This window comes from Acipenser ruthenus, chromosome 6 (assembly GCF_902713425.1).
Source record: "Acipenser ruthenus chromosome 6, fAciRut3.2 maternal haplotype, whole genome shotgun sequence".
NCBI lineage: Eukaryota > Metazoa > Chordata > Actinopteri > Acipenseriformes > Acipenseridae > Acipenser > Acipenser ruthenus.
The window spans coordinates 20,734,880-20,761,079 of NC_081194.1; the positions used below are offsets into that span (position 1 = coordinate 20,734,880).

The following is a 26,200-nucleotide window of genomic DNA, read 5'->3' on the forward strand; positions in this document are numbered from 1 at the left end:
ACAAACTTGCAAATAAATATAAACAGACATTTGAAGCATTCTTCAACAAAATTCTCTGGTTCAATAAGACTAAAATAGAACTTTCTGGACCACAGTATGTTTGAAGAAAGAACCTTCAGTGAAGAAAACCTTGTGCCTACAGTTAAACATCGAGCGTTTTCGATCTTGATATGGGGGTGTTTTAGCAGTTCAGGGACTGAAAACATTAATGTGGAAGAAGAATGAATGAATGCAGCCATGTATCAAAACATTCTACAAAGCAGTGATACCATCTGCTCATAGGCTGATTCGCAACACTACAACGACCCAAAGCATACGGCTAAGTCAACTCTGGAATTCTTGAAGAAAAAGATAATAACAGTTCTGGAATGGCCTTCATAATCACCAGATCTCAATCCAATAGAAATGCTTTGGACTGATCTGAAAAAAGCTGTAGCCAAGCATTATGTATCCAATCTGTCTGAGCTGAAGAATGGCCTCAGATTTCACCAACAAGATGTAACATACTGGTTAAGAATTATCATAAATGTATTAAAGCCATAATAAAAGCAAAAGGAGGACACAAAATACTAAAGCAGGGATGCCAACACTTTTGTCATGAATGAATACTTTAAATTAAATAATCTTGTCTGTTTAATTACTAGAAATTGTGTAATTTTTGTGTTTTGTTTTATTAAAAAGTGGTTAACGTTTACTAAATGCTTGTCTGCAACCGTATACTCTAGCTTCTAAGGAATTAATAAGTCAATTGTCTGAACTCTGTGAACAACTATTGTTATTGTACATTGTAAAGAAAAGGCAGTTCAGTCAAGTCATGGCCCATAGATAACAAAAAGCTTGTACATCCCATATCATATTTGAGAACAGTAGTATATTTTCTCTGTCTTTTTGGTGTATAGTTTTAAATGCTTTTCTTAGGTGTACACCATACAGATCGGCAAACATGTTGATGTATATATATATATATCTCCTGTGTTGTCACAACACAGATAAGACATTTTCAGCAGTATTATTCATGTTAGTGACGCAGAAGTGATGCCATAGATTGTTTGATTATGTGAGAGAAAGTGGTATGCACAACAAGTGAAAGGCCAATCCATGTTTAAACAATGAAACTCACAACAACCTTAACCCCACCACCAGTGCCAAGGTTGGGTCAACACGATTTACAGAAAAACACACAGTAACTGCAGATTGTTTCAACCCACATTCAACACTGTGACTGATAAACACTACTCTTTGAACTACCTAATGTTACCTTTAGTGCTAATCAGGGTATGTGAAACCATTTGTTAGTTCTAATTCAGATGATACTGATTCAAAGTGCTATCAAGCTTGAAGTGTTTGGCCACCACTAAATTTCTTCTGTGAGCTTTATTTTATGTGTATGTTGCAATTGCTTTTATGGAAAGGGATTAACAAGTAAATGATCGATTAAGGTGAATTACGTATCTGTAAGTGTTCCTTATATCTTACATGATCATAGTTTTGAGATATGATCATTTAAAGTTTAAACATTAATGAGACACACTCATATTACCAATTGAATTTTGTAGTTACTATGTTAAGACTTTAGTTTACTGATCCATCATAAACAGTCAATACTGCATCTATAAATGTGCTACAAAGGCTGCTATAAACAGCATTCAACATTAAATAATAACATTGCAAAGTAAGCATTGTAAGAAGGTATGTCAAACAATATGGTACAGCAACTGGAAAAGCAGGGGGAAACTACAAAATCACTGTGCAAATTTATTGTGGTGAACTCTTTAGAGACTTATAGGTGTTTATTTTCTTTAAAATCTTAAAAGGAGCTGACAAAGTTAATCCTAATTTAAATCCACCACAGAAAACAGCAACAGATAAGAGGACACAGCTGGAAATTTAGACAGACTTAGGGTAGGAGGCACTCTTTTACACAGTGCTGAGGTTATTGAATGGGTTACCTAGCCATTTTGTTGATGCTGTATCATTGCAATCATATAAGACCTGACTTGACAAAGGTTTGAACCAGAGAAGCACTCATGGGCTGAACGGCTTTCTTTTTTTAGTGATGAAAAGCATATTAGATTTGAATCCTTAAGGTTTGACCAGTATTTTTTCTTCATTAGTTTTCTTTATTTGGTGTGTAGAGGATCGACCTTTTGTTTATTTCAAGTTTGCGTTTTCCAACATATCGGACCCCCAGTGCAAGACTAGCAATTTAAAACTATTACAGAGCTATACATTTTAACCACTGGTCCAAGGACAGCCTGACTTCCATAGTGGTTTCTCTTAGGAATCCTTGAAGCTACTGGGGACCTGGGGTGCATGAATAATGAGCAAGCATTCAATGTTATTCCAGTGGAGGAAGCCAGTATCACCTGCCCATGCCTTAAGAAACTGCAGCAGCAAACAGAAGCCTCATTACAGCAGAGACCCCTCAGAAGCCACATTAACAGACAACTCTGAAGAGCTGTGGGAAGTCCCAGGTATGGATTATCAAAGCTGTCATTGTGATTATCCAGCAGGATCAACATCATTACAGGGACAGGGGATGAATGTTTTCTTCACTAGGAAAGTCAGTGTTCAATTGTAATGGTCTTGACCTCAGTAAAGCACTCAAAGGAGCCCTTGGCTCCTTCCAGGCCCACCCCGGAAAACTTCATGCCACCGAACGGCAGATTTAGGTCTCAAATTAGCCAGCAGTTGGTCCACACCAGCCCAACCTGCAGTTTCTTGGCCATATGATGGACTCTGCCCATGTCTCTCGACCACACTGTGACCCCCAGACCATACTTGATGTTACTGGCCTGCTGGATGACCTCCTTTGGCCCTGTGACACAAGTCACAGGGCCAAAGATCTCCTCCTGCATGCAGTGCGACTCGTCCGCCACCCATGTGATCACCGTAGGCAGCATGACTTCACAGGTCTAAGGAACTCACTCTTTCACCACACAGCACTTTGCCTCCCTCTGTCTGAGCTATCTTCACATCACCGTTTACCTGGGGAAATACAATTGAGCCAGACTGAGATAATAGCTTTGCATATTCAGGGCTTAGTGTGGTCATGAGGACATTGCAGAGGATACTAATAATATCAGTTTGGGAACACAAATTACTCCAGTAAATGCAAGCATGTTTGTTCAGCAGATTTGCCCAGAAACCTCTTTACAGCAGATCAGTGATGGCATGTGACAGCTTCAATATCCTTTTGAGTGGGAAAACTAGTTTTCAATAAGCAAAGTTAGCAAATTTAAATTAGGACTATATTACTCACCATATTACATTAGGTATACATATGTTTGATGTCAAAGTGAAAAAGCTGACTGTATAAAGTAGTTATCATACTGTAACATTTCATTTTTACCATTTAATAAGATACTTGGATGTTCAGATCAGCCATGTATTTGGTTTAATTTACACAGGGTTCTATTCACAAAATGTTAATGTATGTTATTTATTTATTTATTTTTTTAAAGTCTGATTTCATAAATGAAATAAAGATAGATAGATAATCAAGAATGTTTTCTAGACTGCTAAATAAGCCAATAACAGTTTCATGAATAACTAACTGGATAACAAACTTAATAAAAAAAACAGAAAAAAAAGCTTTGTGTATAAGCCCTCTCCTCTGGTATGCAGTGAGTTTATGCTAATGTGCAGAAAGGTGCATGATGTGCCAGTTCTATATGCAGTACCTGTGAAGTCCTGAAGAAAATCCCACAGCTTGTTCTGTGTCAGTGTGGACTGTATGCCAGCCCTGTATATACAGAATACCTTTTCTAGGTGCTCCTTGCTAATAAGAGCTCCCATGTTGGCTGTGGTATCCAAGGGAACTCCAGTTTTCCAGTTCCGGGCAGCTTCTACAAACTCTGCAGGAACTCATTGAAGATACCGTTCTGTACAAAGATCCTGCTGGTGCATAGACAGACCTCCCCCTGTCAATCAGGTAACATGTAATGAATGGAAGTTACACTCAAGAATAGTACACTAACTCCAAACCAATCCAAAGGATGTGACAGCGTAAGATAGGTTGAAATTTGGAGAAGCAGATCTTTGGTTCTACTCATACCCACAATCAGGTTTTTTTTTTTTTTTTCTTTGGTATTTGCACCAAAGCTTTATGAACTATCAGTTGATATTTCATTTACACAATCTGACAACTTAAACCCCAACCCCAAAGACTGAGTGGCCAATCCAGAAAATTGAGCATCAGCAGATAGAATTAATGTGGAAGTACTGCATAAATATGAATACACTGTGCCAATAGCTCCCTCTTGTGGTCATTGGTTGATATGATTGGTTACAGAAAAGTGCATGTCACAGGCGCTGGGCATGCACCAGGAAGTGCCTTGCATTGTGATTGGATGCACTTACGAAGTATCAAATTCATAAAGAACATCATATTCCAATGTACAGGATGTTAGCAGAGGTTTGTGTTGAACTTTGGATCTGTAGAATAACCCCTTTAACCTGAGATCAGTTACTGCTGTGATACTTCATAGTAAAACACCCCTGACCACTAAATATTATTAAGACAAGTTTTACATTGTGTCTTAAAAAAATGCACACATTAACTGTGTGCAGATTTTTGTTTTGCAAATATAAGGCATATAATACTGTACATACAACACAAATGACCTAATAACCACCATTTAACACACTTTATTACAGTATGCAAGAGGCTTCCCTAGTAGCATTTATACTAATACTGAGCGCTTTTTCGGTATCTTTGTCGTATGTCCCATTCTTAATTTACAATTTGGAATTGTAATATTTCTCAGTTTTCTTTGAAGTCAAGATCTATAAAAAGTCTGACAAGTTCCACCCCTGCCACTATCTACTGGGAATGGGCTGCTTTATGTGCCATTTTTCATTCAGTTAATTGGTTTTACCTTTTTGTTTCGAATTTCTACTTGGTTTATCAGAACTATAAAAATAAAATTAAAAAATCACCATTAAGTCCACTATTATTATTCACAAAACACTAGCCTGTAAATAGACATCACTGGAGTGCCCCTGGTATACTAGTGCTTAATCTAGCCTTCTGACCTTGGTCTTTAGACTCTTCCAGGTGGGCGTTGATGAGGTCAGCCAGTTTGTTCAGGACCTGAGACCTCTCTTGGGGGCTCTTAGAGGACCAGGCAAGAAAAGCCTCCTTGGCTGCCTTCACTGTGGCTTCAACCTTTGAGAAAATGAGTTTTCACTATATTCATCATGAATGTTGGAGCACACAACTTCAAAAAAAACTAAAAAGTACCTTAAATATAAGTATTGGATTGTGTGAGAGGCTCACTGTTGCACTGGCAAGTGTGTGTCACATGCTGATTACCACATTAGTGTGAAATACTGTATTCGACAACACATCACATTTAAACACCTTAATACACAATACAGGCAGAGCCTCTATCTTCATTAATTTTAGTCACTAAAGGAAAGAAAGTTATATCTGTGTTTCCCAGGTACCAACCCAGCAATACTGCCAAAGAGATTACATTTGATTGTTCAAGTAAAACACTTGGTCACACTTTATCAGAAGAGCACTTGGATTGGACCTGCATAACCCTCTTTTGTTTAGTTTGGTACAAATAAATTATTAACATCTAAGCCGTTTAAATTTGACCTACATTCATTCAGTGCACAGTACCAACGGTTGCCTATGAATCATCAAAAAATGTATTTCCAAGGATTAGCATACATGCCTATATCAAAAATACTGTTTTTAGTTTAATATCATAATATGACTTGAATAATTACTGTATATTTTTCAAAGATAGATTTCAAAGGGCAAATACAAATAGAGATTATACAAATCTGTGCAATTCCACATAGGCTGCTGACTGGCGTGTTGGTATTTTAAAGACATTCATAATATGCTTATTTAAAAAAAAACACAACAAAAAAACCAGTTCTACTGTACGCTTTGCCATCAAAACTGTACAGTTATTTTCTAGTCTATTGCTTAATTTCAAGACAAAGGACTTTTAAACATGTCACAGCGCAAACTGGGTACCTGCATTTTGTGTTCACAGAGTAACAGTTTACCACATTTATGGCAGAAACTTGAGATTTCAAACCGTTATGTTGTGAGCATGAGATAAATTATCTCGAGATCTAGACATAACCATTTTTTTCATGTCCTCAAAGAGCCACCTTATGTTTTAACTTGATCATGAATAAATCAGTTTGAGAAATATGGCTCATCAAATCAAGGTTAAATTATGCTACCTGGGCTGTCTGTACTGGGTTTCGTTTTGTTGATACTAGGTCATTCTGTGCAGGAAGCCCCAGGCCTCCAGACTTCTAAGTGGACATGTAGATGGTTTGGAGAAAATACAGACAAGACAGTGTCCTAGTCTACACCTACAGTAAACTGCAGTTCTCTACTAAAGAAGCCTGCAGTAGAAACGTGACTAGTATAACAGTTCTGTCGTTTACACTCTAACTAAAGTATAATGTTTGTCATTGTATGCAACAAAATAATTCCAATACTAAAAATACATGCAGATAGATAAATGTAGCACAGCAAAATATGTTATGTGCCATCTGACACACAGGCAGTGTTCAAATTCAATTCCAGTTTCTTCTTTGGCTTGGGGTGGAAACCTTGGCCAATTGTCATTGTATATGACTTGGCAATTCTACAATCGCTCCAGAAAAGGGGATGGGGCATTTAACAAGCTAACAGTCCGAAATCAAAGCCTTTTGCATTTTTTTTTCTAGAGAATAGGCTGAAGGAGTGCATGGGCACTATTTTCAGAGGAATTTAGGCCTTATAATTATATAATATTTCCGTAGGCATCACTGAAGAAAAAAAAAAACTGTTTGAAATACAAAAGAAAAGCATATGTCTGCTTTTGAAATTCATAGAACTGAGCAGATTTACTCAATCCACTTAACACGTTTTGAAAACTAGGCCCAGTGTGCCACCCATTTGTGCTGTTGGAAATTCCAGAAACTGTTGGTGTCAGCATCTAAGTTGGGTATTTGAACAAATACGTTACAGCCTTTTACTGGGCATCCAGCATGAACTAAAATTAGAGTCAAGGTTTACAACAATTAGTAAATAGAAAACAAACTGTTGACTTAATAAAAAAGTACAGTAAAAGGTTAATGGGCATATTTTCTTGGACCAGCATAACCATCTCCTCAGTCTTTTCAAGCAACTAACAAGCCACTGGCATACAGTAGTGCTGGTGAATGCTGGAACTTCCATCAACCACAGAAAGTTCCTAAATCTGCCCCCATCTCACACCACACCTCGTTTGTTGTACAGCTGCTACACTTGGTTATACAAATGTCATTTGGGGAAGGACTTTTATGCAACCAAGATGCCTCTTTTGAGTTTTGAAAACCACATGCAAACTATTCTAGTTGTTTTCATTTTTTCTTTCAGATTTTATTGGTATCGATTTGTATAACATTTGCAGATTCTTTATTTAACAAAAAAAAAAAAAAAAGTGGAGGCTCCCAAGTGGCGCATCCAGTAAAAGGATGCGCCCTATAGCCTGGAGGTCGTCGGTTCGAGTCCAGGCTATTCCTTTGCCGACCGAGGACGGGAGGTCCCAGGAGTGCCGCCTGGGAGAGGGAGGGCTAGGTCGGCCAGGGTGTCCTCGGCTCACCGCGCACCAGCGACCCCTGTAGACCCCGGGCGCCTGCTGGCTTGGCTGTAAGCTGCCCAGAGCTGCGTTGTCCTCTGACGCTGTAGCTCTGGGTGGCTGCACAGTGAGTCTGCAGTGTGTAAAAAAAATTAGTCGGCTGACGGCACACGCTTCGGAGGTCAGCGTGTGCTTGTCTTCGCTGCCCCGTGTCAGCGCGGGGGTGGTAGCAGTGAGCTGAGCTAAACAAAATAATTGGACACTACTAAATTGGGGCGAAAACAACAAAAAAAATAACTGGCGACTACTAAATTTATTAAATTGAAATTCCATTGTTGGTACCTTCTGTCAGAAAGGTTTGAAGCCGTGGTGCAACAGCACTACCCTTTCAGCTGGGTTATATTCCATTTTAGGTATCAAATTACATGTATTTGGTCTCCCATGTTAGCCCCCAGTACTCAACACAATTGGCCCTGCACACCTTTTCTGGCCAATATTTGGCCATGGAGATGGAACAGCTCCCTCACTCCTAGAGAGAGTGGACCCCTTCTGTGGCTGGATAATAAGTAATAGTCAAAAGACACTGTAGGGAAGCACACATTATCACTGCTTGTTTTATCCCTGATAAAAACATGCAGCTTTAATTGTGTTTGTAATGAGGTAGTGCACAAGCTGGCTATACAGCAGGTCTGTAACTGCTCATACAAACCGTGCCTGTGCACTGGATTGCCAAACTTCTCCATTAGGAAACACTTACTGTGCTAAATAAGGCTCCACCCACTTTTGTATACCAAAATCAGGTGTGACAAGTTCCTCTGAAAGACACTGCAGAACGGCTTGCAATCTCCTCTACATTTCTTTAACAAGAGTTAACAAAACCACATGTTGGCTAACGATTTCAATAAAAACAATCTTGGTTCCTCTACCAACAGCTGTCTACTCTCAGTTTAACCCTTTAAGGACCAGTCATTTGGGACCTGTCTATTACTCAGAACACGCTTTTTTTGTTGTTCAAAGAAGAGCTTATCATTCCATCTTTACAACTGATGATAGCTTTACAATCTTTTTTTTAAAATGAATACTCATCCTGTCTTAAAGGAACTGTATGCTTTTCATGAGCATACAATTAACACCACTGATCTGCAGTTACTTTCTGTCCCTGTAACGATTTTATAACCATTGCATATTGAACGACAGTTAAATCTCACCAACTTCTCATGTAGTATTTAACAGCACCACATACCAGGAACATTTGATCAGTATTCTGCACAAGATAATGCTCACTAACTTTAATCTCCCCAAAGCATAACGTTCTATTTCCTCTCATAAACAGATTCAGATGCTAGGGTTGGTTAAGCTGATATTAAGTATAGATATTTGATATTTAAAAACAAATGTTTGCAAGTCTTTGCCATCACACACTGAAACACTGTCCAGTACGATTAGCACAATAGCAAATGCATAGAACTATAATTAATGACACGGTAAAGCCAAAAATATATTTTAAAAAATGCACTGCTTTTAAATATACGTGTACACAATTCAGCTCCTAAATAGGTCTTTGGGAGACACATGTGAACAAGCTGGGTGTTGTCTACTCTGAGCCCTAAAAGCCTCCAAAATGGCTATCTAATATATGGCAGTTGCCTTTTTTGACCTACCGTATTATCGTGCACATGTACTTATGTAATGGGAGTGTGGTTGTACATGAGATACGTGCATTGGCTTTTATGCAGGACTTTAGAAACAAGTTGAAGTGAAGTGAAATGAAATGTGGTCCTTTATCAATGTTACTGTCACAACCATGTTGATGTAGAGTAAAGCATAAACATCTGTGCCCCATGCCTTGTATTTAAACTTATATGGGGTGCTTATACTCGGACACAAGTGCAAGTGCACATTTTCTCAAAACCAGTGTGTACCCAAATATAAGTCCCTGAGCCTATCTGCATCATTAGCACCTGACATGAGCACTAACAAATGAGACCCAGTTGTCTTACATGGAAACGCCACAAGATGGCAGCATAACAAAGTAAAAAGGGACCACAGGAATAACCCTCTTTTACTCGTTAGGTCTTTTTTACCTGGTAATACACAGTCCTCATTTACGTTTTCTAAACATAATGAATGAAGCCTGAGCAACAGTTTTAAAACTGCATGTATAAAAACAGTTCACCCATTTTTTGCCAGTGAATTGATTCATATTTCTCCAGACAAATCACTAAATACCTGAATTACCCTAAACTACAGTAGCACAGTCTTACTGCTTTTTTTGTTTCAGACCATCATCATATGCAAATTAATAATAATTTGGTATTCTTATTTAGTAACTTTCAGTACTGTTTTGCTTAGCAGAAGACAGAGAAAGTTAGAAAAAGTGCTATAGTAACTGGAAGCCACACACTGCAGATGTTTGAAACTCTTCACCTATACTAGTTTCCTCCGAAACAAATTTAAACACAATAAAGTCCCTATGTATTAAGTTGGTTAAAATAAAAGCTTAATTGAATACATTTAAAAGATAATGCCTACCATGATAGTAAATATGTCAAAATATTGGTGTAACATACAGTAGAAGTATATCCATATAAACCCACAATCTAATCTTCACAATAACTTGCTCTAAAGAATGTCCTTACCAAGTTTCATCCCAATTGCGTACAGACGCTTCCATTACATCACCGGGAATATGCATCTCCAGCAGATGTTTGTTAAACTGCTTACACTGTACACACACAGAACACTACCTGGACAAATGAACAAACTGATAGAAGCTATGTGTTTATGTGTTCATGGATCTATACCGGCCTGCACAACAAGTTTATGAACTGTGGTAAGTAGCTTATTTATTTAACAAAGCTGCTAACAATTCAAAAAGGCATGCCGATTGACGCGTGTACAGGCAGTTGTGATGTCCTGACACCGAGAAACAGGGTTGTGTGGTTGACACGGCCATGGTGGATTCATATTACTGGATCATTCTACAGAACGGGGACAGATTGGGGTTCCAGAAATTGATGTGGTATTTTCTTTAGTGAAACAACCAAAATTAAGTAAGAAAAATATCTTATGTGCATATAACATAACTCATCCAAGCTGAAATTTTTATGTATTTTGTAATATTTTTGTTAAAAAAATGTTTTAGCACATAAATCTGTCATTATCGTAACACAACTAAAAACTGTTGTATAAAGAGAAATATACATCAAATCGATTTGGCATTATAACATTACACATTTGAAAATATTTCTTTCATTTTTCAAAAGGTAAACTTTGATTTTCATATTTACTGATTAATAAAATTTAAGTTAAACTTCGTTTTGCCACTTATCAGGTTTTGTACTGATATTTCTTAATTAAAAAATATGTTGGCAATGTTTAAAAGTATACTGTTTTATTTTAAAATAGGAACCACCTAATCCTTTGCTAATATAACTTTCACTCCTGCCAATGCTGCTGCAGTTTTATTCACTAAAATAACTAGTATTACGGTAATTACATTAGTTATGGTAATGACAGCTTGTTACGGTAATAAGACTTAAAGATTTAAAAAGTGATTTAAAATAAATATGTAAAGAAATAAACCATTTATAATGACACGATAGGTGTAGTGCAAACAATTGTGGCTTTAAAATCCAAATTGCCTCCCGGCCAGGCAATTATTTTGCACTGTGGCCTATGTCAACTTAAGAGCAATGCAAATTACTCAACACGCACAAATAATGAGCTGCAATCATGATAATAAGGGTGGCAATGAGCGCTGCCTGTGCATCGGGATATTTAGCGGCCGCACTTACAGCCCAGAGGTGAGGTGAGTTAGGAGTGCAGAGAGCAGTAGGTGCTGTATGAGATTTGTGGAGCACGAAAATCAAAACAAACTAAATAATGGAAGGCTTGTCACATCGCGTCTGGTGTGTGGAGGCCTTTATGCCAAAAAAAAAAAAAAAAAAAAGTGTAAATACAGTAAAGCATTAGGATATGCACTGACTGGTCACTTTATTGTGTAGATTTCTACCCTGTTGGATTTGGTGGGGTTGAGGCCTTTATCGATCATTTCACCTTACATAACCCCCTGACTTGACTAAATATCTTAGCATTGTTAAATAGAGCAAAAATTATTATATATTAGTAGGCAAATATTTCAATCACAAGACCATCTTACAAGGGAATGGGTACTCCAAAATATTGTAATGACCTGTGCCCTTGATGATAAAGCAGAAGACGGAGAGCGTTGCCAGGTGCAATTAATAATCAATTTATTAATCAAAATAACACGGCCCCTGTTCCTCCAGCTAATGAAGTGATCTCCAAACACATAATAAATACTACGCAAAAAAACACTAGAAATGTTCATTATTGTACCTGACATGTTGTGTACGTTTTGGTGCCTCCGTAGTAACATTCAGGTATCAAGGATGTTTTATGGTTACAGAATTGAAACCAGGAGAACAATTGTCAAATGGCTTATCTTGGACCCATACTGATCTATGTTACAAAAATGTTTGTATTTTAGATAATAAATACAACCGCTCATTGAAAAATCTTCCTGTCACAACAGACAATGTTTGATGCATGCGTCCCCGCACATCCAAAGAGCAAACTGAAGCGCCGGCGCTCTGATTTTTCTTTTTTTTAGTTTTCCATTACAATCTTCTCTTTATTTACTTACATATCTGTGGTGAAAACATGCTAATTAAACTGTATCTTCATTTTAGACCTCTATTGAAACAATTGGTGAAAGTTTGTGAACATCTTCCTTTCACCATCTTATGATTCGGAAAATATATATATATATGTAGTCAAAACTATGGCCATAACGTTATGGGAATAGCATTTAGGAAGGAATAGTTTGTAAACAATTAGTAAAATGGGCCAGTAACCTATGAACATCTACTGGGAATCAAGTTTCCTTTTGCATTGCTGTCAAAATACACTAGGTGTTCTGGATGGCGCCGTCTCACACAACTGTGCTTTTACTTTCCTGATCTAGCCAGTTATATACTGTATATGGAGACAGAGAAACTGCCAACTTAAGAGCTGCTCCTGAAATCAGACAGACAGAAGTGAATAATAGAGCTTGAGTAATAACAACAAGAACCACTCAGAATGACTGCAAACACCAGAATAGGTAAGAGGACATGTTAAAAGTGAAAATGTAATTTGAAGCTTCTCACTCGTTTAGATTTGGTTCTTGGTTACCAAAGTCAGAACTCTCCCACTAGACAACGTCTCCTCTGTCTTTATTAAGGTCACTACTCATATAATTGAGTGGAATTTGCATATGGGGCCCAAACTGCATTCCTTGTAGAGGGGAGCTCCCCTTTTACTAGATGACAATCATCATATAGCCTGTTTTTTTTCAATATTGTACAAAGATTACTGTGATAATGAAACCAAACAAGAACATTAAAAAAGCAATATTCCTGCTGTGTTGAGATGCAAGAAGTGAGTGCACTGTGGGAAATCAACATAGCACATCTCTGGGCGAAACCAGAAACTGTGCACATCTCACAAGAGACCGAAAGTTTGTGTTTCCCTGGAAAGATATTTATTAATCACTACCAAAAAATATTATGCTTGATTTAAACCAGGGTGGTCCAACTGATGGCTCTTTCGCAAAATATTGCTCACAGAGCTCAGCAAAGCGACTTTTGATTGAAAAGACTACAGGGGAATCAATAGTCTTTTATAGAAGCAAGTACAGTTAAAATGTAGAAATAAATATGCTTTGTTTAAACATGTTTAATAAACACAAAACATACTGAAGCTACGTCTTGGTGCAGCCTGGTTAAACCATATAACTTAAAAACGATCAATTAGAAACTCAAGTCAAATAGATACATTTGGCAAGTGACTTTTTCACCTCTTTAAAGTCAACTACAATGCAGTCAGGGGCTTTTTAAATGGAGCAGTTATGCAGGTGTTTAGTGTTCTATGATAGACTGAAACTAGTTGATGTCACTGTACATGTATTTCTGTTTTAAGTAAGTGCTCTCAGAACTATTTTGAGAATGCCTTTATGAGTGAGGTGTTTGAACACCTTCATATATCCATTGTGTGGCAATATGTCAGCTATGTCTCCTAATCTTTTATCATTCATTTTGTCTTTGAATACATTTCTAAAACTCAGATCATTAAAGTATACACCTGGGATTGAAACTGAAACTACAGTGCTGCTTCTTGAAAATACTTTACCTAAGAAAATATATCCCAAATGTAGCCTTTACACAGCATTGCACAATGTTTAAAATACCCTTCCCACTAGATAAAAATTTTAGATCAAAGGATTAGCAACCATAAGTCATACACTGGTTAAATGTACATTCCTAGGGAAAGCTGCATTCGCTCCATGTACATCATTCACATGCTCTGTATGATTAGGAATACAAACAGAGGAGTTAAACTATCAAAGGCTGCATAACAAAAGAACAGAGTGGAAGCTAGGTTCTGCTCCTTGAGGGTGTGATTCTTGAAGGCCGATATTCCATTTGCAGCACACTGTAGTTTTTATATGGTATAAAATATGCAGGGCTAAGCTGAACATCATGTATTATAAAATTACAGAAATGCTTGGGGTGGCTTCTGAGCACTTCATTCCTTTGATTTAGATGCTGAATGTTATATAAACAGGGCAACTAACTTTACTACTAGAATCAATCGTGATTCATGAATCAAAGTTCTGAGGTAGATAATACCAACTAAGTAAATGATTTCATGTGTGTTTTTAGCAAAGTAACCAGAAAGAGACACATATATGCTTAAACCATGGTATACTTTATTATTATTAATTCATTATCATTTCTCCACATTTATAGCATTAGAGTTTTTCACATCTTCCCCCAAAGTATATGGAAATTGTGTACTTGCTACTTCCCTTTCTGGCTGCTGTATACACTACATACAATTCTCTCAAACAGAGTTTCTTAGTTTAGAAATTAACCTGGAAGTAGAGTCAGATTACCAGTTAAATATATATATATATGTATATATTATGCAAGCTTAAGAAATACCTGGATTCAGGTAGCCATTTTCTACTCATATCTGGGACACTGTCAGAGACCGTTGAACACTTCAGCATTGAGGTCACACTGGTTTTAATATGTGGTCAGTTGCAAATCCATAGAGGTACAATGATATATAATATCATAAATGGACGAAATCACATTCACTGGAAGTCCATTTTGAAGAAATTTGAACAATTGCACTTTTTTTTTTGTTTTTGTTAACTGGAGCTCTTGGATGATTAAAGCTGGGAGGTTCCCTCTCACTGAGTTGGGCTGATAAGTCACTTCATTCTTTGATCTAGGGGAATAAAATGGGCTCTTAGTCATTTCAGTTAAAGAAGGGTTAAAAATACTGCACACAGTACTTTTACTTTTTTGCAAGCACACTCACTCAATAGGAGATACATACTTGGTTACAGTTAAAAAGTCCCATAATCAAACATTCAGATAAATGCTTCATATTGACACAGTACATTAGTAAAACATAGCTTTCATTTTTTAAATCAAAAAAGTTCTTCACAGTAATCCGTCGTGTATCTCCCCATCACATCTGCCATAACCGTTTATCGCCATGATCAACCTCTTCAGCAACATTAGTTTATTACTGAACAGAGAAGATTAGTTCAGAGACTGTAGATCCCACCAAAGTTTTCGTACACTGTATTATATGAACTCAGTGCGCTGCCATTGCTGGTAGTGTCACGTGAGCCAGGGCCGGAATGAACCTTTGTGGGCCTGGCGCCAAACAGATTTGTGGGCCCCCATTTGTGGAACCATTGTAAAAGACGGGATCGACACAGAAGTTGTCTTTGACACATCACATTTTTGAGCGTTGCTTAAATATTTTTTCATTATTTTCTTAGTCACTAGTTCTTCCTCTATGCTTACTCTCCCGCGCTGCCTCTCAGCCGCGCGTGCACAGGCAATACACGCTGGTGTAGTACGCTCAAAACACTCAAAAAAACATTCTGGGGAGCATTTTTAGTGTACGTTCAAAACACTCGCTTTAAAAACACTCAGGTCAGGTTCATAACACTCTGCTTCTACTTTCAAAACAACACACTACGTACTTTCAAAACACTCTACAGTACATTAGGTTCAAAGCATTTACGTTGTTTTTTACAGTTATGGTATTACATTTGTATTTTTCTCAAATGTTTTTCAGCTAAAGTGAACTGAATTAACCAACATAACAATGTACTAATAGAAACTAACTATACAAACGTACGGCATATCAAAATACAGAGCTGAAATATAAAGCAAACAAAAAATAAAAATTACCAAAATTAACTACACATATTAAATAAAAACACTACCACATCCAGAAACACATGCACGCACACACCCCAATACAGTAAATTGGAATCTATGGCTAATGGATGGTTTGAGTTGTTTTGCACCAAAAACAACAATCATTCGAGGGATTACAAATGTTTTCGCTATACATGTTTTGAATATTATCTTGTTAATAAGACTTTTTTTAATGAACAAAAAATATGTTTAATTGATATTATGACAAATACTAACATACTGATGTACATGCTGATAGAATGTGTATTTTGTGGCTCACCTTTGTCGTTTTTTTGTGTACCTTGTGTTTGTACATTAGTTAGCCACCTGTAATGAAAAAACACTGGCATTGTCTTCGAAAATTAGCCTTTCTTCCAATGTACCCTTTAAGCGCATCTGGGTATTTTCCGTTTGATAACGGAATATTTCTTGAAAGTTGGGCCCTCTTTTTTGGATAATACTGCTAATCTACACTGTTTATTAATATGATTGTGCTACACAGGAGTGTTTTTGGCGTACATAGCTACAGTGTTTTAGTCCTGAAATGTTCCCTTGAGTGTTTTGAACATGAATTCAAAGCGCAGCAGTGTTTTGAACATACTCTCGTTACACTCTGCTCCCTTTATCCAAACTGGTTTTCCGTCCTCTCTCTCACTTCCCTCAGTGGAGGCTCCAGGGGGATCACAACAGTGGATAAAATGCTTGGTTAGCGGTTATAATGGTGGTCGTCTCCTTCTCCCCCTCATAGCAAGCCTGTAGCCCTTATATACTGTCCCGCCCCCTCTCGCTTCTGAGAATCCAGTTGGCGGAGACCTCTCAGTAGCCTTCGCCTCTCGCCCAATCAGTGCTCCCGCCACCTGTCCATCACAGGGGTCCTCCGAGGATCTTAAAGGGGCTGCCAGCCCTCCCGAGGTTGTTACAATATAAACACACATTTTCTATTGAAATGTATCGCAATGTGTACACTTAAACATATTTAGGTCGTTATGGCCCCTTCCAAGTGTGGGCCTGGCTCCGTGGAGCCATTGTAAACCCAGCCCTGACGTGAGCTGTTCAGTGTGTTGATATGTAAATAAATCCTGTTCGCCTGTGGGGTTGTATCAACATCAACCTCCGTCTCGCTCTACCTGTCACTCAGCAGTGAATGCATGCACCCACGCGGCAGACGGCTACCCTGTCACAAGCATTAATACCCTGTATCTTTCTAAACAAGGGATTTAGGGGAGCTACCTAATACGCTGAATCTCAAAACAATAAGTGTGTGAATATAGTAATCGTTGCAGCTTTCTATAATGGTATTTAAAACAGGACTAATTTAACAGCCTTTTTACATATCTGCCCTTACTCTGGTCCCACGACAGTCGGATATGCGACGGATTACTGTACTGCAAATATCATTTGTTTAGAGAATCTTAAAACTAAAAGCTGTAGTGCAATGTCACTCAAAGCTAAACAAAAAGATTTTTTTTGCCAAATAAACCTTGTTCACATTATAGATAATACAATAAAACAACGAACAAGCTTTGAAGACACCACAACATTTCAGCAGGTATTTTTGAACATTTTTAAGCGAGTTCTATTAGAAATGATTAGTACCTTCACAAACATTTATCTGCAATGCAATTACCAACACTATTTTTTTTTTTTTGCCTTGACATTTTTTATGTCTGTTTTATACCATGAGAATTATTTTGTTCTTTTATGGAGAATTTCCCCGTGCACTTCGTTAAAGGGCATTCAATGTTGATTTATGTTTGCTATTTATAATAAATGATAAAAGGTACCTTTGTTCACCAAAAAGGATTACAATTTAAGCATACAGAAAAGGCAACCATGAAACGTGAAAGACATTACCTCTGTGACAACGCCTGCAGCTATAGTGGATCCGACATACCGCAGCATGAAGCGTCCTAGCTCTTTAAAGTCTTTGTAGAGTTCGAGAGAAACTGGTCTCTGGGTCTGTAGTTCCACCAATGCATTCTGACCTTTAGTCAAGCACCTAGAATTCACAAGGTACTCTTATTACCTTTCAAAAATTGTACTTCCATCCATGCAAGACACGACATATTTAAAAGGGTAATAGATTAACAATTATTTTTGTTTATACATGAGCCTTAAGTAACTGAATAATAATTACAAAAAATATATATACTAACAGTAAAATGTACAACTAATGATAGTTATACACAGCTCTTGAGGGAACTTAGAGGTCTCAAGACAGTTTCATTTTAAAAAAAATTGTAGGCTACACATGACTTACTTTGGCTTCTTCTTCAGCACTTCTCCGCTACTTTTGTGCAGAACACTTACTAATTTTCTAATAGTGGCAGGTTCGCTGACAGTTTGGTAATGCAACAGCACCTAAAATTAATTTATTAAAATAGGAAAAAAATGTTTTAGCTTCAGGTTACACATTCTTGGTACCAGAAATAATTAAAAAAAAAAAAAAAAATGTCCAGGATTTAATTCAATAATTTACGGTAACTTATTTTATTGAGTTTTCAATTCACACTCTTGTAGGTATGGCTTGTGTGGATTGTTGTCTTCCAAACTTACAGGAAATCCTTGTGTTATTGGAACTTCAATATTGAACAGGAGGATCCTCGCCCGAAATCGTGTACACGCTTTAATAGGTTCCTTTGGATCACAAAACACACACCCAACACTGAAAACAGAAAAGGGATGTATTAGTTGTATGAAACTCAAAGTTCTTTATTGGATTAACCGATAACATATTATTCACTGAAATCAAATAATGGTTTGTTTTTTTAATGAGTTTAATTTAGACATGATATTTGATGAAAGCAGTGGGAAAGTCATATTTATAGGGGAGAATCTGACATCAATGTTAATTTGCTTTTTGTTCAGCCAACAGAGCATTATCTTTCATTTTCACTTTTCCTTTAGGTAAAGATCAGTAATACTCACTGATTGAAAAATAGCTTATCAAAGGACAATATGCTCAAGAGCCAAAGACAGAATACAAGGGAGGGACAACTCGAGTTGGAAGTGAAGACTTCAAGGTTTTGAGACGTTTACTTCGTTGTTCTTGACGACAAGTAACTAGGTCTGATGAAATGAGTGTGCACCAACTTGATTTTGATGATATCCATGCCAGTCACTGTGAGACTAACGTGATCTCCGGCTGCTGCCCAGTCGATTGGCTCGTCATGCAACGTGATAGCTGGAAATGAGTCAAAACAAGAACTGCTTGGTCACCGAATTCAGTTTTCAGGTAATGATAGTAGCAGTTTTATACCTGCCTGAGCTTGCTCTGACTCACAAGATTTCGCTATGAACAGGCAGAAACTAAAAACATGCGGCCAACATATTATGCAAATCACCCCCCCCCCCCCCCCCCATCAATTCCAATCTTAGAGATTTGATTACAAGTAGATTCTTTATGTCTTCCTCCCCACGTAAAAGGCTGATGGTTTTCCTAATTCTTACTTCTGCCTAAAACTAACTGAGGGAACAAAGCTGGGGAAATGGAAAATGCCCTTTTTTATGTACAAATTAACAGGTGTCGTGTTATTAGGACACCTTTCTATCCTTCACATGTGTTGGTACCCCTTGTGCACTAATATTTTCATTTGCCTTAAATGACCAAGAGAGGGCACACTATTGTACAGTTCTTAAATAATTGCATTTTTGGTATACAGGGCACATTACAAAAAGCACATTAGACATTTACAATTGAATCAATTCAGTTAAAACTCCAGTATCACACAATTAAAGGCAATGAATTAAGAGCTTGTCTGTTGAAAGGGAATAGAGAACAATACAAATGTAACCAATTAATTTCCATTACTCTTAAATAACACAAGGGAAGGAATATAATTTCAAATTTAACAGGAGTACCTTTAATAGTACAGGTTTCATTCGGGGGCATTGCTAATATCCGGTCCCCTGTCTGTACATAACCTGCTTCTATCTTTCCAGTCACACAGAATCCTGATCCTTGATCTGTAAAGAAATGGACAGGTTTGTCACCATGGAAGGTTCCTAAACAAGTACTGTATTACTCAATATATTTAAAACAACAACTCCATCCTGAAAGAGGTGAGTGGAAGTTTTATCACACACACCTTTAAAAACATCAGAGACACACAGTCTAAAAGGTTTATCCACTGGTCTTTGTGGTGACTTAAAGGCATCTAAAAAAAAAAAAAAAAAAGATTTTAAACATATGGTTAACATACGGTACCAAAGAGAAACAAAAAAATAATCAATTTTATCTATTCCACTGCACCCTAATTTGAAAAGCCCAATTTAAATATTGTCTCACTACTGCAACCTACTTAATTCTTTAGAGGACAGAAAATCAGCAGGCTAGCTATTACTATTATTATTATTATTTATTTATTAGCAGACGCCCTTATCCAGACAACTTGCAGTTGTTGCCAAAATAAAGCTACTGAATCCTGGAGGCTACACAATCTGCAAGTGGGATTTCAACCACGCTCCTATGGCTCACCCCGTACTCCATATAGCAGTACTATGGCAAGTCACTGGGGAGTCTACAACACATTTTTCAATAAACTAATTGTGGTTTAATAATTAAATCAAAATATTGCTCATCCATATGAGAAATAATTTCATTTATTACTTTAAAGAAGTACATTAATATGGTCTTTAATATGGTTAAAGGATCCTGTTACAATCGTTATTATTTAACCCTTTGCGGCCCTATGTCGGACCTGGTCAGACATTGCAATTTTCCCTTTCCGGTCCAATGTTGGACCCTGTCCGACATCATCAAAAAGACGCAAAAAACAGGTCTCTAGTCGTTTTTTCTCCGGAAAAGCCGAGAAAACCATTCAATGGCCGAGTGAGATGGCTAGGAGCCAAGAGAAGCCCGAAAAAAAAGGGGGCGTATCTCATGAATGCAAAAAAATACTTTTAAACAGCGCGTCTAAAATAAACAGCGCGTCTAAAATAAACTGCGCGTGTGAAAATAAATTGGACCTGACGCGCCTGAGACGCGCTGAATAAATGGACCGCAAAGGGTTAAAATATTTTGTACATGGTCACTATTGCTCAGTCTAAAGTGATGCATTCACAATGCCACACAAAGAGATGCTCACCAATCTGTTCCAGAAGACAAGGTCCTTTATACCAAGCGGTGAGCTCGGGTTCTTTACTCTTAGTGGTCACGTTTTCACCAGAGAGCCCACTAGTGGGGATATAGGACACATCAGTCTCCTACAGGGAAAACAGAAAAGCACTGCATGTAAATCCAGTCTGATTACTGGAACACTTTACTAAAATACACGAATGAAAAATAGTGTCTTAGATTTAGGTAGGTCGTTTAAGGTATAGCATAATCAGCCATGGATAGTTAGACAACTTGTTATTAAAATATGTATGTAAATTTAAGTGTGATGGTTATGTACAGGCAGCATAAAAGGCTATAAAAACATGGGCATGTGCATTAAATATGTCTAACTTCTAATCTTATTAAGGCATCACACCTGACATTCCTATCTAAAGGAATACAAAGACTTACCATGTGCCAGCATCATTTTTTAATAATGTTTTTTGTTTTGTATGGTGCATTGTTAACTTTTGTAATCATCCTGTATGATCTTGTCCAATTCTAATTCAAATATGCAAACAGTGAAATGGAAAGGCGGAACAGCAAAACTATAGTATAGAATATGCTTCTATCTTACCTTGAAACCAGCTTGTTTCAAGAACTGTCCAAGTTTAGAGGAAATTTCCTTAAACCTGTCCTGTTGCCAGTTCACCTGTGAACCACACATGTGTTATTAACCCTGGGAAAATACACAGCAGTGGGCAAATGGTGTACATTTTCTCACAAGCGAGAGGAAGTTGTGGTGCACCCTGCAGTGCAGAGATAAGCCTTCAGGTTACCTGATCCATTTTGTTGACAGCGACTGCCAGCTGGGTGACGCCAAGAGACCGAACCAGCAGCCCATGCTCCCTCGTCTGCCCGCCTGCGTCAAAACCTGCTTCGAACTCTCCGCGGCTGGCATCGACCACAAGTACTGCCACATCAGCCTGCCGGAGAAAACAAAACACCCTGACAGCACGTGCAGAGGGCATCCTCAAAACACCTGGCAATTGTGCAGAGGGAACCTCTTTACCTACGTTAGCTAGGAGGGCTAATCTTTTCAGATGAAGATTCCAATTGAAACATATTGCATAGTTCAATGAGTCATATATAATTGTGTGTGGCAATATCTTTGGGTGTAAAAAAAAAAAAAAATTACTTTGTGGAATATTATTCAACTCCTCATGCAACACAGCCAACAGTTATTTAAAGGCTCCAAATATGAACTAATCTGTATGAATGTATAACCGTACTTCATAGAAATTAAGAAACATGAGTAGTATAAATGGCAAGATCATTCTAGTGACACACCCTTACGGTAATGTATTAGCAACTTAGATTGCGGTTACACGATCGGACAGTGTGATAAACGTCTGCTGTTGTGGTGTCTTTGTGTACGTGACCATTAGGCAGTCTGCATGTTGTTGAAAACTGTTAGTTCTCCCACCACATCCCCTAGTGTGTCATCCACCATGTGATGGTAATAATCAAATATTATCTTAAGAACCGTCTGCAAGAAATCTTTTGTACCTGAGCAGCTCCAGTGATCATGTTGGGTATAAAGTCTTTATGACCAGGTGCATCCATTAATGTGATCACTTTTGTCTTTGTCTCAAACTTGGTCATTCCAACATCCATGGTCACACCCCTATGATAACAAAACAAGAAATCAACAATGTATACAAAATACAATTACACAGTAATGTTTTTGGGCTATGTTTAAAAAAAATACAAAACTGCAATGTACACCTATTAAATTTGTGTTGAGTTTCATAATAAACAAACAATTTGGCACGGGTTATTTGGTCCAACTAATACATTATTTATATTTGCACAAAAGTCTAGACCAGCGGCTCTCAAACTTCGCTGCACTGCGACCCCCTTCTAGCATTAAAAATGACTATGCGACCCCACTGCCCTGTGTTATTGCAGAATAGTTAGTATTGATAAGTAAAATATGCATTGCAATAAACACAACTAATCTATAACCATTGGTTATTTGAATTAATTGGTTAAAGTAAAAGGCTTGTAACCAGGAGGCCCCCGGTTCAAATCCCAGCTCACTCACTGACTCACTGTGTGACCTTGAGCAAGTCACTTAACCTTGTGCTCCGTCTTTCGGGTGAGACGTTGTTGTAAGTGACTCTGCAGCTGATGCATAGTTCACACACCCTAGTCTCTGTAAGTCGCCTTGTATAAAGGCATCTGCTAAATAAACAATAAAATAATACAAATTGCACGATTTTTTTACAGCCAACAGTAAAATACATTATTATTATTATTATTATTATTATTATTATTATTATTATTATTATAATATTATTAACTTAATGGGAGGGATGGGCTTGCATGGATGAACCCGGAAAAGGCATGTGTGCTTTCAGAGCTGCAGATGATAGTACTTGGTATTCTTGTCGCAGAGAAATCCAAAAGTAATCAAGAGGTTGTTGAGAAAATTTGAGCTTCAGTGTCTCGTCACAAGAAAGGTCCATTAATTCTTCTCCCGCCGCAAGTGGCAAATTAGTACTTGCAGTCTCTTCTGCAATAAAGGGGTTTCTAATCCACCCCTCTGCTTCCCGATCCGTTTCAGGGAAGTACTCTCCAAACTGAACCTGAATGCTGTCCAGGTGGCTGGCAATAAATGGTTGTAAGTAACTCTTTAACAAGGCACTCTCATCCAAAAAGTTATCTCGTAAAAAAATGGTTTCCAGGCTGTGACGGTTTACGTGATCGTACCACAAGGACAGCTTCTTGATTCAGCATTCGATTTAGTCAGAGAGATAAAGGACAGATGTATCTCATCCTTGGAGTGTTATGAATGTTTAAGCTATCAAAAATATCTGCAAGGTAAGCTAGAAAACTAAGCCTAGCATCTACAAGCTTTTTGAGTGTTTCTTTCCTTGTTGTCGGCACTTCTTTTGCTGCAGTGCCACTCAATTCTGCTTCATTACTCCCGTTTCCAACACTTTTCTTCAGAGAACTGTCAATTTTTAGATATTTATAAAGCAACTTTTTTTAACTCACTTCACAACAAAAATCACAGAGGCTGGACTACACACTACAGAAGTGCATTCCTCTGATTGGCTGACAGGGCAAGTTGGTTGCTAGGTAACCAGTTCAGAACGTTCAGATAGGGTTCAGGTAGGGCGAGGGAATAAAACGGAGTAAAAAATGAACGTGCCTGTTCCTTAAACTATTTTATTTATTTCTTTATTTTTTTAAATTGCGCAGGTATTCGCAATCCCATTAGAAGGCACGTGCAACCCCATTTGGGGTCGCGGCCCACAGTTTGAGAACCGCTGGTCTAGACTAAACCAATGTTCATCTTGCACATCAGCAGCTGTTATTTAAATAAACAAACATAGGACCTGACAGACAAAACATGTATGTTTTAAGTATATTCACCTATCTCTATGCCTTGCTAAAATCCCACTACACTAGTCACTAAAAAAAGAAGCAAAAAACAGGTGTGTATGGTGGACCAAATACCTGTCTCTTTCTTCCCCAGTCTCATCCAGTACCCAGGCATATGCAAAGGAAGCCTTTCCAGCCTTCTTGGATTCTTGTTCATACTTGTGCATTGTCCTTTTGTTAACATTACCCAGCAAGTAAAGAAGATGGCCCATTAATGTGCTTTTACCTGCATCTACATGACCTGCAATTAAATTAAAAGTATATCAAGTAACCATAAATGATTTATGCTGATGCACAAAATAAATACCTGTATGTACAAATGTAAAATAAATGTTCACTGGGGTGCGGTTGAGAACAAAACAGAGTGACTAATCTGCAGCATGCGCAGGGGGTTTCCCTGCTTGTTGCACTGACAAAGATATACATATCTCCATCAATTTAGCACATTTTAAATATATATATATGTTTCATAATAAATGTGCATACACGAACAATATTACATGACATACTGTATTTGCTTCACATTACTCACTTCAGGAATAGCAAAATACCAGTATTAAAAAAATAATACAAAAAGTCTGCAAAAAGCTTAACTGTCCTAGAAAAAAAAAAGGTGTCAATTTGAAATACTCATATAAAAAAAAGACAAATCCAGGCTAGTCATCATCTTTACATCAACACCTAACAGAGATTATGAAAAATAGCAACAAATTAAAAACTGAATATTCTACACAATGTAATGGCAATGGTTTAGTGTCCATTTTGTTCTGGATACGAGTAGCACACATTAAAAAATGTTCTTTCAAAACAATTTAGAAAAAAAGCTTTTGGCCTCTAATCTGTTGTTCCCATTAGTCTTGCAAATGACCCCACCGTGACACAGAAAATTCACTTAAGCGGAAGATCATCCGAAAACACAACACAAGTCAAGCAGTGAACAGCAACATCACAGTGAGCGTCTTCCAGTTAAAGCTACAGTACCACATTAGCTGCACAGTACACAACAGAGTACCATCGTTTTTGCATCAAACAGCAACCCAAATATTCTACATTTGTTTAGTTCAAACAAATTAACATTAATAAAATAAATCTGAATAGTGCAACTGGTCCAGAATGCTGCTGCTGCTGCAAGAATACTGACAAGTACAAAACAAACTGAACATATTACATCTGTCTCGGAAACTTTGCATGGGATACCTTTCAAATATCGGGTCATTTTTAAGATTGTTCTGCTGACCTTCAAGGCTGTCCGGCCCTAAATATTTATCGGACTTGCTACATGCCTACATCCCGAGGTGTCAGCTGCACTCTTCAGGTCAGAGCTGCTGGCTGTTCCCTTGCCCAGGTGTGTCACTCTGGGAGTTGCTGGCTGTTCCCGTGCCCAGGTGTGTCACTCGGGGAGCTGCTGGCTGTTCCCTTGCCCAGGTGTGTTACTTGGGGAGGTCGGAGTTTCTCCACTAGTGCTCCTAAACTTTGGAACTCGTTGCCACTAGTTGTGAGAGGCTCTCATTCGCTTGAGAAATGTCTAATGTAGAAATAGTCTGATGTACCACCTGCATGCTAAAATTGCTTTCACTTCTCAAAATACACTCTAGTAGTTTTTCTGCTACAGACAACAACAATACAACAAATGAAACCCATCAGTTTAGACAGAGCACTCTTTTTAGAAATTCAGGATCGCTGCAAACTCATGAATCAAGCTACATACGATACTATAAGTATAACCATATATATATATATATATATATATATATATATATATATATATATATATAACAAATTAATGCACTTACCAGTCACATATGATTTCTGACTGTCACCAGTTTTCTGAT

General features: G+C 37.7%; 1 protein-coding gene and 1 pseudogene across 1 annotated transcript in view; both read right to left on the reverse strand.

The window, feature by feature from the left end:
- Positions 1–2,564: 2,564 nt before the first annotated feature.
- On the reverse strand, positions 2,565–11,637 carry LOC117411254 (2-aminomuconic semialdehyde dehydrogenase-like; annotated as a pseudogene).
- Positions 11,638–14,336: 2,699 nt separating this feature from the next.
- hbs1l (HBS1-like translational GTPase) overlaps positions 14,337–26,200 on the reverse strand; it is a 52,325-nt gene continuing 40,461 nt past the window's right edge. The window contains exons 7-18 of the mRNA XM_034018197.3: positions 24,444–24,609; positions 22,485–22,602; positions 21,755–21,901; positions 21,553–21,627; positions 20,965–21,082; positions 19,966–20,034; positions 19,739–19,843; positions 18,971–19,061; positions 18,434–18,542; positions 18,138–18,238; positions 17,732–17,876; positions 14,337–14,885 (exon numbers count right to left, since the gene is read on the reverse strand). Coding sequence (XP_033874088.3) covers positions 14,874–14,885; positions 17,732–17,876; positions 18,138–18,238; positions 18,434–18,542; positions 18,971–19,061; positions 19,739–19,843; positions 19,966–20,034; positions 20,965–21,082; positions 21,553–21,627; positions 21,755–21,901; positions 22,485–22,602; positions 24,444–24,609 — 1,256 coding nt within the window. The 3' untranslated portion in view covers positions 14,337–14,873. The remainder of the gene's footprint in view (positions 14,886–17,731; positions 17,877–18,137; positions 18,239–18,433; positions 18,543–18,970; positions 19,062–19,738; positions 19,844–19,965; positions 20,035–20,964; positions 21,083–21,552; positions 21,628–21,754; positions 21,902–22,484; positions 22,603–24,443; positions 24,610–26,200) is intronic.